This window comes from Excalfactoria chinensis, chromosome 4 (assembly GCF_039878825.1).
Source record: "Excalfactoria chinensis isolate bCotChi1 chromosome 4, bCotChi1.hap2, whole genome shotgun sequence".
In the NCBI taxonomy this organism is placed as follows: Eukaryota; Metazoa; Chordata; class Aves; order Galliformes; family Phasianidae; genus Excalfactoria; species Excalfactoria chinensis.
Genome location: NC_092828.1, coordinates 39,902,119 through 39,912,898, shown reverse-complemented (window position 1 = coordinate 39,912,898; position 10,780 = coordinate 39,902,119). Strand labels below are relative to the sequence as shown.

General features: G+C 47.8%; 1 protein-coding gene across 2 annotated transcripts in view; it reads right to left on the bottom strand.

Moving 5' to 3' along the window:
* Positions 1 to 2,337: 2,337 nt before the first annotated feature.
* SEPTIN11 (septin 11) overlaps positions 2,338 to 10,780 on the bottom strand; it is a 48,380-nt gene continuing 39,937 nt past the window's right edge. Inside the window, exon 10 of one of the 2 annotated variants that reach the window (XM_072335521.1) lies at positions 2,338 to 3,580. In XM_072335521.1, coding sequence (XP_072191622.1) covers positions 3,565 to 3,580 — 16 coding nt within the window. In that variant the 3' untranslated portion in view covers positions 2,338 to 3,564. Of the gene's footprint in view, positions 3,581 to 3,894; positions 7,601 to 10,780 lie in introns of those variants that run through there. The other variant, XM_072335520.1, reaches the window with a different exon arrangement.

Sequence of the window (10,780 nt, the reverse complement as noted above, 5' to 3'; positions counted from 1 at the left end):
AGGTGAGGCAGGGCTCTCGTGCCTCCCAGCTCCATGGGCCTGCACAGTACAAACCTGCAGGGAGTGGTGTAGGACTGCAGCTTATTTTAGTTGGTGTCCAACTGCATCAGACACATCAAAGGGGAAGAGAAGATGGGGACAAAACTGCCCTCCAACAGCAGTAAGCCTCAACCTATACCGGCTTCCTTTCCACATGCTTCTCTCCTTGTGGTTAAAGAAGTCTTCCCCTACTCCATTTGGCAGCAGCAGCAGCACGCTCATGAGGCCTGAACCCATTTGCAGGCCCACAGGCAAGGAGCCGTTATGGCACTAGGAAAGGAGAGGTGTTGGCTGTGCCAGCTGGCAGGGGCTGGGCTGGAGCAGAAGGCAGGGAAGCTCAGCTTAAGGAAACACTGAGACACTGCCGGAGCAGTTCTTTGCTTCTCCACTGAGTGCTGTAGCCATGGCTGTGAGCCTCTGCATGGAGGCAGTTTCCATTCTTGGCATCTCTCCTCCCTGAAGGCGAGGGGATGAGAGCGGTGCCTGCCCTGAGTCACAAACATAGCACTTCCCCAGCCCCCAGCTGCCTTAACCCCCTTCTACTTTTGTGCCAACAGTATCTTGGTACACCCAGGAGACTGACCAGCACTGCTAAGAACCAACACAGCTACCAGAAGGATTACATATAAAAAGCACCCATGACCCAAATGCACGTACTCAACTGCAGGAACATAAGACATAATTCCCCAATGCTATGGTTTCCTCACAATCTTTAGAGCACCCCAGTCTATCACAGCATGGACACTGCCTAGGGTGCTTAGTACAAGGTCTGCCTGCTCTAGCAGGGCTCCAGAGCGGCTGAGGCAAAGAATATGGCTCAAGGGAATAAACAGCAGGAAGGAAAAAAAACAGTTTGAAACCACAGGCTGTCTCATCTCCCTCAGCACCACCGGGGTAAAAGCATTGCACTCCCCAGAACACAGAATCATAGGATCATGAAGGCTGGAAAAGATCTCTAAGAGCATCCAGTCCAACCCCAGCCCATCCTCACCGTGCCCACTGACCACGTCCCTCAGTGCCACATCTCTGTGTTTCCTGAACACCCCCAGGGATGGTGATGGCACCACCTCCCTGGGCAGCCCGTGCCACTGCAGCACCAGTCTTTCTGAGAAGAAATGTTTCCTAATATCCAGCCTCAAACACTCATGTCAGCACCCTAAGTGTACAACAACCATGTCCCAGTGCCAGCAGAGCGCTGCCAACTGCTCCAAGTGCAATCTGTAGCAATAATGCCAGCTCAGCTCTACGTGCTGTGCAGCCATTATACTGCAACATCTCATTCTCCCTTCGTGCCCCAGAAATGTCTGCTTGGAAGACCCGAGAATGTCAGGCACCTGCTGACTCTTGTGGGTGAGGCTGCTTTCCAGCTCCAATGGGGACATTTGGTGACACCAATCGACAACTGCTGGGCTGCCCAACAACACGTTTCACACCACCATCCCCAACCTGGGCTGATACCTCTACCTGTCACACTTGGGCGTGAGGGAGGAAGCACAGCAAAGCCCTAAAGCTCCCAGCTCAGCTCCTGCCTCTTGTCCACACACAAGGGACACCAACATTATCCACCGGGTTAGGAATGGCAGAGCTTTTCATTTGTTCAGTCCCTTAAGATTCCTTACAGCTCTGTTCTCTTGTTCTCTTAACACACTTGTCTTTTTTAACGTCTTTCTGATACCATCTACATCCTTAAGCCTGGGCTACACCTGGAAGTTCATAGCTGCTCCCCAGGAAAATAGTCACAATAGTTAGAGCAGGTTCCCTCCTCCTTCCCTGTGCATCCGCCTGCCTCTGGTCCTGCTGATTTGGTTACCAGCAGGTAGGAGCCACCACTTGGGCTTACGCCATCCAACACAGACTCAAAGAAACATTCGGGCTGGAAGGGACCTCTAGAGGACACGGGCTGCAACCTCCAGCTGACGGCAGAGCCAACACTCACTCTCATCTCAGCTTTTCCTTCTCCAAATGGCAGTCTCACCAGGCAGGCTGCCGCTCCATCCCATTGAGCACTGCAGTGCCATTCGCTATCTCTACTGCGTCCTTCTGGAGACACGAGGGCCAGAGGCTGCATGCCAGACCCAAGGCATCAGCACAGCACGACTCCAGGAACTGCAAAATAAAGGCACGGCTGAGCTGACACAGGGCAGGGCTCGGCCAGACAGCTCTGTGCCCACCCATGAGAATGGACTGTGTGATGAGAAGCCAGGGACTCTATTTCAAGAGAAGGGCTGTAGCACAGCACTGGGGTCAAACTGCTGCCGCCGGAGAAACCCTCACCGTACATTTCAAATAACGGTTTTTGCCACGTACACACAAGGCCAGTATTTAATAATCTTTCAGATGGTAACTATGAAGGGTTTAGTTGTTGTTGTTGTTTCCAGGATAAACAGTTTGGTTGTTGTTTTTTTTTTAACCACTTGAGAAAAACAGGCACCCGTGTGGAAGGAGCTTCAGCCCTCATTGCTGAGCAGTGCTGGAAAACATTGTGCTTCTTGGAAACAGGAGGGCTGGCTCCAGCTAACCCGAGGCAGCTCATACTCCGCACACTGATGGGAAGAGGCAAAACATTCAGCAGCACCCATCCACGGCAGAGTAAAGGGCGTCAATTCTTTGATTGAGGTGTGCAGATGAGAGGAAACCATCAGCATTTAGTTAGAGAAAAGTGTGTGACTCCATATAGGAAACACTGGGAGGGGCTCAGGCTGCCTCCTTCCACCTGCAGCAGAGCAGCTAGAGGTCACTGCACACCAGGCTTAGAGGCTTCCTTCTCACCTATGAACAACTCTTTGGCACTTTTTGAGCCTTTAGCTGAAGTAAACAAGTACCCACATTCAGGGTTGGAAAAGAAATAGTTACTAATTAGGCTTCATAAGCAGAAACGAAGCCATTAATCCGAGCACAAGTCAGTGCGGCTCAATAGTACAAGAGAAGCTACCTACTTTGCTTGTACAGCTAGAAAATAACAAAGCCTTGAGCATCCGGAACAGATCCATCAGTGCAGCAGTACGCAACAGCACACAACAGCAGCCACCTCTGCTTCACGCAGCTCCATATCAAGACCAAGGAGGCACCTGGGTCTGCGGACACATTTCCATTGCATCGGAGGAGCGTGGGACACACTTGTGACGAGGCTGTGCTGTCCCAGCTCCAGATTCAGAGGCAGCAACGGAGTCCTCTGGGCTACACACACACCACCAGCCAGTCCACCAGTCTCTTCATTGCCAGCAGCACGTTATGGCAAAAGGGACAAATAAGGAGAGGGGAAGAGATCGCAGTGCAATATTGCATGTCATGGCCAAGCTCTCCCCTCACGTCGTTACCTCGGTCACGTTTGGCAGCCTCGGTTGTGCAGACGGCCCGCACAGACACACAGCACCACCCGCCCTCAGATGCACAGGAGGGAAACAAAAGGGAGGAGAGGAGGGTGGACGAGATGGAGGAATGAGATGGCTTCTCCCGGCGGGGGCCCACGGGCTCCTCCGGTGCCCGCTGTCCGCTGGGAGAGCACGGGGCTGTGGCAAATGGCGTTTACAGAAAGAAGAAGCTACAGAGAGAGAAAGAGAGAAAGAAACAGAAGTTCAGAATCAAAATGGAACACAAAGGGTGAGAGAAAAAAAGAAAAGGAGGAACGGCATTTTAAAGCATGAAGGAAGGGAGCGTGCTGGGGAGGTGTCACCCAAACCAACGGCACCACAGCAGCAGAGGGCTGAGCACACGCAGCACTCGGGGTGGCCACGGGCAGCGACTGACAGACACCAACACAAGTGTATGGAGACAGTGTGGCAGCACGGCACAGCCCGCAGGGCACCAGCACTGCCTCAGCCAGCTCACAAAGGCAACTCCAAGACCAAAGAGTTTGGGTAAAAATATATTTCCCACTCCCGACTTCGAGTGCCGGCAGCGCTTGCGTACGCAGCCTAAAGCACATACAAGAAAGAACTGAGCTTATGCTACGAGGTTATTATTCAGTTTGTAATTAAAAAACAAATACTTTAACATCAAATAAAGTGACAATATCTAACAGATGCATACATATAACTTGCATTAACACTGTATGTAGGTTACACAATTACTTAGTAACAAACATGGGTTATTTTCAAATAGCAAGGTAATAAAGTTCTACATCTATAGTTTAAGGCAATCAGAATATTAAAAATGTATACAAATACAATATTTCTACCGCTGTTCACAGCTTTATTTCCCGTTAATTAAAAAACCCTTCATATCTGTATTGTCCCATGCTAACAAGAGTGACGTGGATCTGGCATGCTGCAAATGCAGCCAGGGCCCTTGCAGAGAGACAAGTGTGCACTGCTGACTTCTCAGAGGGCGAGTGGTAGCTGGGTTCAGATGGACACACCTGGTATGGCACACACAAAAAGACATTGCCATCCGCACTCGGACGCCTTAGGAGAAGCAGAATGAGAACTACCCACAGAAACACTGCTTGTGTCAGGTAAGGGCATGCTTAGAGAGACACACTGAGATGCAAATCTCCTTGACGGGATTTCAAGCTACCAAAAGCACACCCGCTGCAGTGCAGTGCAATGCGTACTGTGCTGTGGTTTTTGGGCCACAGAGAAGTGTGGGTTGGGTGCCACTCACTGCCTTCCCAGAAGGTAACCCCTGCCCTACCAGACACATACGTGCCCACCTATGCAGAGCCATCACAGCCCTCTTGGTGGTCTGCCTTGTGTTCCCTTCTCACCTCTGGGGTTCACTCCCTGTGCAGGGAGCACCATCATGTCCGAAATACACATGCCCCTATGCTTTCCTGCTCATCTCTCCTATTCCTGTCTTTTTATCAGTGTCAGGGGCGTGCAGCGTTAGCAGCTACTGATCATCATCTCACCACACTGACGTTTTCAATGCCTCATGAGCAACACAACCATGCCTCTGTCCCCACTGCCACCAGCAGACCCACAGAGCTGCGCAGGGCAACTTCAGACATTCAACAGCAGCTGGATGTTACATTCCCTATGGCTCTTTTTTTTTCTCCTTCAAAATCTCAGCAAAAGCGGGTTATTAAAGGAAGTTTTCAAATGTTTTTTAACAACGCCACTTGTAAGTAAGTGGACTTAAAGAAGCCCCCAGAAGAACACAACTGGTTTGCCCATATCAGCGGTAAGTGGAAAGGTGCGTCTCTACTATCGTACTTACATGCAAGGCGAAAGCATATCCAGCTAGACTGAAAGCATCGCTTACTCCATGCAGAACCAGGGGCTACTGTGAAAAAAGGCGTAAGTAAAGAAAAGAAAGAAGTGCAGCAATAACCAGCTAAACATGGCCCGGGGGACTGAGGAGAGAAAGATTTTAACACCTCCTTTGGCAGAGAAAACAAAACAATACCTTTCAATTCAGCAAGCTTATGGTTTAAGCCCGGTTTCCCCAGAACAGCCTGCTTCTCACTGGAGGAAGAAACCCAATCAAAAAGACATGAATGCATTTGGCCACAGCTTTCTGTCAAACAGAAACAAAAAACTGCTAGACTCAGCTGACTTCCCCTGCCAACATCCCTCGGAAAGGCTGTCAAACAAAGCAGGACAAATAAATGGTAAAATTAAGTTTTCTACTTGGCACAAAGCGCCGGTAATTAAAGAGGGGACGTGAGCAGAGACAGCTGAAGCAAAGCAAACTGCCACGAGCATTCAGGCTTGAGACAGGAGCGTGTGATGTGACTAAACAACTCGTGCCAGCAAACAGATTTCTCCCGTGATAACTCAAGATTTTAAACCTGAGTTTGCCAGAAGCACCGTAGTTCATCTTTCTAAACAGCTCCCTAAGAAACGTATTTAACCTGATGGAAGCACATCACGGTTGATAAGACCAGAAGGTGTGATCAAAAGAAAAGATGATGACTTTTATTCCCAGCTTACTCATCTCCAATTTTTGCTGCCTGTTAAGGAGGCTGCATTTGTATTTCCTCTTCCCAAAGCCATGTTTAAGTGGTAAGGGTTAAAAAGCATAAACTGAAAAAAAAGCAAACCCAAATAAATCAAGTCAACTCCCAAACACATTTTGTCAGCCAACGCTCCAAAAAAATGTGGTAATTCTGACTTGTTTCAGAAATCTGACTTTTTTTTTTGAACAAGAAAAAGAAGCAAGAAATTCCATCCCAGAAGCAAGCAAAGAACTGCAGTGCGTGAGACCCAGGTGGAGAGAGTTATTCTTAGGAGTGCTTTAAGGAAAGAAAGAGGAGACTACCTAGCTAGGAGCAGAGAAAATGCTGGCAATACATCAGCAGGAGAGAAAGAAATCCAGCAGTCAAAGGGTAATCATGGCTCGCCACTTCTTGGGTAGGAAGGGAAAGATTCTGTCCAGAAAGCAATGGCATAGAAAATAGACATTAAGCAGACTGATTTTGCACCGTGCTGGCCACAGAGTGAGGCCTGGTTATGCTAGAGGCGTCTCATTTGTATGTCACATCTCCCTGCTTGGCCATCCTCCATCCCTGCAAGGAGCTCAAGTCACTTGCAGGTTGCGACAAACCTCTGGCCCCTCCTCAGCATGAATCTGTCTGGAGAAAGCCCTTCTTTCAGGCTGTAACCTGTTGTGCAAAGCTCCCCGGGGTTGGAAGTGTTAAACTTCTGATGCTTTTCAGGCAATGGGGCAGTCATCCATCAATGTTCAGGAATTGGCAGGTTTTCTGCTCTGGAGTGTGCAGCTCCAGGGAAGGGGATCCTAATTCCCACCTTTTGTATTACCTACCATTTGGCTGGTAAAACAGCATTCTCTCAGCATGGAAACCTGGATCCTTCAACTACAGGGTTTGTATTTATGTGTACACAGGAACACTCCCAAAGGCCCTGGCTGGGCATTTGATTCCTTAGGGGCTGATACATTTTGCGAGTAGTCTAAGAACCCAGCACTCTTTTAAGTTGGGTTTTGGTGGCAAGCAGTGCATGGAAAGCATGAAAAGAGGTCCCTTTTCCAGGCACCTACAGCACCACTCAGTTCCCACCACCACATTCAGCAAGGAGCTACTATGCTGACCTGAAAGGGTGGCAGTGAAAATATGCCAGCACATGACAACAAGCCCAGCCCAACTAATATTACCCAGTCAGACAACAAAAACAGCAGCTAAATAAAAAATGAAATAAAACAAAACGTCATGCAAATGTAATAGCATGCAAGGTCAGTTCGACTTTTGTTATCTACACACAGATACCCCCCTCCCCTTATCCCATCCCAACAGCAGGGCTCATTTTGCTCTAACACATTAACTACTGAAGGGATACAGGCAGAATTAAACTCCAGCCCTGACTCAGGTCAGAGCCAAGAGAGATTTACCATTGCTGGCATGGACCAGAAAAATACGTGGTATCATTTTGCTTCTCTCCCTTCCTCCCCCCTCAGTTTCCTGCTGCATAAAGTCCTGCACCCAACCCTTCTTCTTCCTTCTCGTTCCCACTACGTTATTAGATGAGTTAATAGTTATTCAGGTTAAAAATGAAAAAGAAAAAAGAAAAGGAAAAAGAAAAAAACCAGATGGCAGAAACATTACTGCAAAAGCAGGTGAATGCAGGAACATCCTTGGCTTGACAGGCTTTATGTGAAGCTTGCACTGCAAGTTAAAAAACAAAAACAAAAGAAAGGAACAAAAAAAACAAAACAAAAACAAAAAGTTAGCAATAACAGAACCCAAAAGGGGGGAAAAAAAGAGGTAAAAATAAAAACCACCAAAATTAAGAAAAGCTGGGAGAGCTGATGCTGGGACACCAGCAACCCACTGTGGGGGGCGGGCATGCAGATGGATTATGGACTTAAAAAGAAATTGCATCTCAAGACTGAGCTCTACTCTGGCCTATGTGGTAGGCACAAGCAAAAAATGAATCCAGCAGGGAAGAACTACTGAACAGCCAACCACCGAAGTTAGCCGGGGTTACAGCTCTCTGTGGATGGTGCCTTTAAGCTTTGCATTTTCTGGAGATGTGTGGTGGTGAGACACAATTGGAGATGCTCAGTTTGGGTTACCTGAACGCGGGCATTCCTGCAGAAAGCCCTCCCAGCCTTTTCTGAAATGCAAATATCTCAGAGCCGAGCACCACAAGGTCCCCCAGTGTTGGTTTTCAAGCCCAACTCGGATCATTAAGAAATCCTTAAATCCTTTTAACAGGGAGCTGGGCTGGGCCATGATACGCACGTTATACTTAAGGGATTGCTCTGGGAATAAGCAGGGACCATAACACCTAGGGAGTCAACACTGGACTGGAAATTATTATACTGAAATGAAGCTGGAACTTAGTTTTTCCATCTGGATTTCAGAAGTATCTTGAAAGAAACAGAGCCCAAACAGATGGCCCTGGATCCTAAGCAAGTTAAGGATGAGCATGTAACCCAAAGACGCTGAGGCCTGCACATGGTGATCTACCAAGCAGGAAGCACCAAAAGGCCATTCGCTGCTCTTGTTTTCGAAAGGTTTTGCCAAACCCATTGGCAGGAACCAGCTCCAGATTGCGTGGGTTTGAAGCACAATCCCATCCCAAATTATGGCAGCATGCTTAACATCAGACTTAAGAAGGTCTTGGAGTACATGTCTGTGCTGCACTGACTCGAGGGGTTGAGGCATACAGATGCGCTGTCCTGTGCAGCTCTGTCATCAGGACAGAACTGCAACAATTTAAGATGAAAAAAATCACAAATCTTCAGGATTCCAAGAAGTGGGGTAGAAAACTATCAGGTAGAAGACAGCTTGCTCCTGCAGAGATAGCCTGGAAGGGGCCAAGGTGTCTGTCTGATGGAGTTGTGCCTGCAGCAGCCTTGGTGCTGAGCCTTCCCTTCAGCTTGTGCAACACAGTGGAAAGTCTCTGTGGTTCAAGCTGAAGAAATCAGAGCCTACCTCGGGAAAGAAGCGTTCCTACAAATTCCTGGCTGGGAGGCTACAACTATTGCGCATGGCACGGGTTTCCTCTGGCAGTTGCACAAGCACCACGTGGCCATGCCAGCACAGAGGGTTGAGAGCCTTACCTATACAACCCATGGCTTTTCATCAGAGTGCAAAGAGAAATTTAAAGCCTTAGAAAAAAACAGGATGCGCTACAAGGAAACACATCAGCATTTCCTTTTAGAGCCTCTGTTAGTAATTCAGATGCTACAGAACCGCTGAAGCAGCTACTGCACCTGCTGTTTCAGCCTGCCCTGTTTGCAGGCATTCTCACAGAGCAGGATGTCAGCTGCCAGACACTTCTCACCTCTACACTTTGGCATAACACCAATCAGTCTGTAATGATCCCTTTAGCCAAGCAGAGCATGCAGCACACAGTTGCCCTCTGTATTTCAGTGGGTGCCAAAGGCCAAGTTCTCAGTTTGCGTAAAGCAGCACAGCTCCATAGGAGCTACAACAATTTACATCAGAAGAGGAACTAGCCCCAGATCCTCCCCACTTCCCCATGGAAAGCCAGGGGCAGGAGCAATGAATGACAGCCACTGACCCAGCTGTAGAGATGGGGTGTGCAGTAAGCACCTGCATGGCTTCCCAAAGTATAAAAAAATACCAGTATATTATATGCAATACCACAGACCCTCACAGCCCACGCTATAAGACAGCTCAGACCTGGCTGGTTAGCAAAGGACACAGAAGTGTCTGTACCACATTCCTATCAACATTTCGGTTCTTCTAACAGTGACAACTTAGTGTTTACTGAGCAGCTTAACTCTGCCAGAGTCTACTTAAGAAATGCACTGCATGGCATGGAACTGTTGTTTTTGTGTGTGGATTGGAGAAAGAAGCATTTCCCAGTGAGACTGGCTGTTTTACCACCTTTGAAGCTTTCCTGATTGCAGTTATCAACTAGTGCCATTATTGCAGATGACCCAGAAAGGACTCATATGAGTATCTCCTTACCGGGTACCGGAAAAAAATGGATGGAAGTAACAACAAGAAGCTTCAAAGTAGTAGCTACTGTTCCAGTAACCTGTCTCACTACACTACACAAACAAGCTGTGCTCAGTCAGTTCACCTCTGCAATGTCTGTATGGCTTCGCTATAAGCACAATATCCAAGTGGACCTTGTGTTCTTAAAAGGATGGTGAAGTAGCCAGTAGCGAGTCATGACTATGAGTCTCTTGCGCTACCAGCAAGCTAAACATAGCCAATTCCAAGTGTAGGCTGCAAGAAGGAGGTAAAGCCTGTTTGGATCAAATGAAAGGTTTTCAGGAGAGCTGTGCAGGGCCTTAACCCTGAGCCCAAAGCAATGGCAGTGTTCTTCCAGTTTCAGTGGAAGCAGAGTTAGGTCCAAACTGAACACATCTTTAAAAACTGCTTCCCAGCTGACTGTCCACAGATATAGTCGGTTACTACTGAAGTAGCTGAACTCTCAGAGCATTGGAGGGTAGAGAATTGTGCTCCTAGCATACAAGTATAAAATAGTAGAAAACAGTGCTATTGTGTTTATTAAAATGTACGGGCATTTTGCAGCTTATTATATCAACTCGATACAAGTACAAATGCCATTTACCTGCAATTACGGTACCATAGCAGTTGCTAAGAAAAAAAACTTCTTGACTTTAAAGCAAGCTTCCAAATATTCGCTTTTGGCACTAAGATTTCCACACAAAAATAACGTGGTGGTTTTGGCTTCTGATCTACTTCTACTTACAACTATAACCTTAAAGAATGGGAACTGGGGACTACTGTCAGGTGAGAGGAAGGAAGGGTAGAGACCTCTTTTTAATTTTGGCTCAGACAGATAAATCTGCATCCAGAACATCCCAGAGCTGCTCCAGAAGATGCTGGGCAGATCAC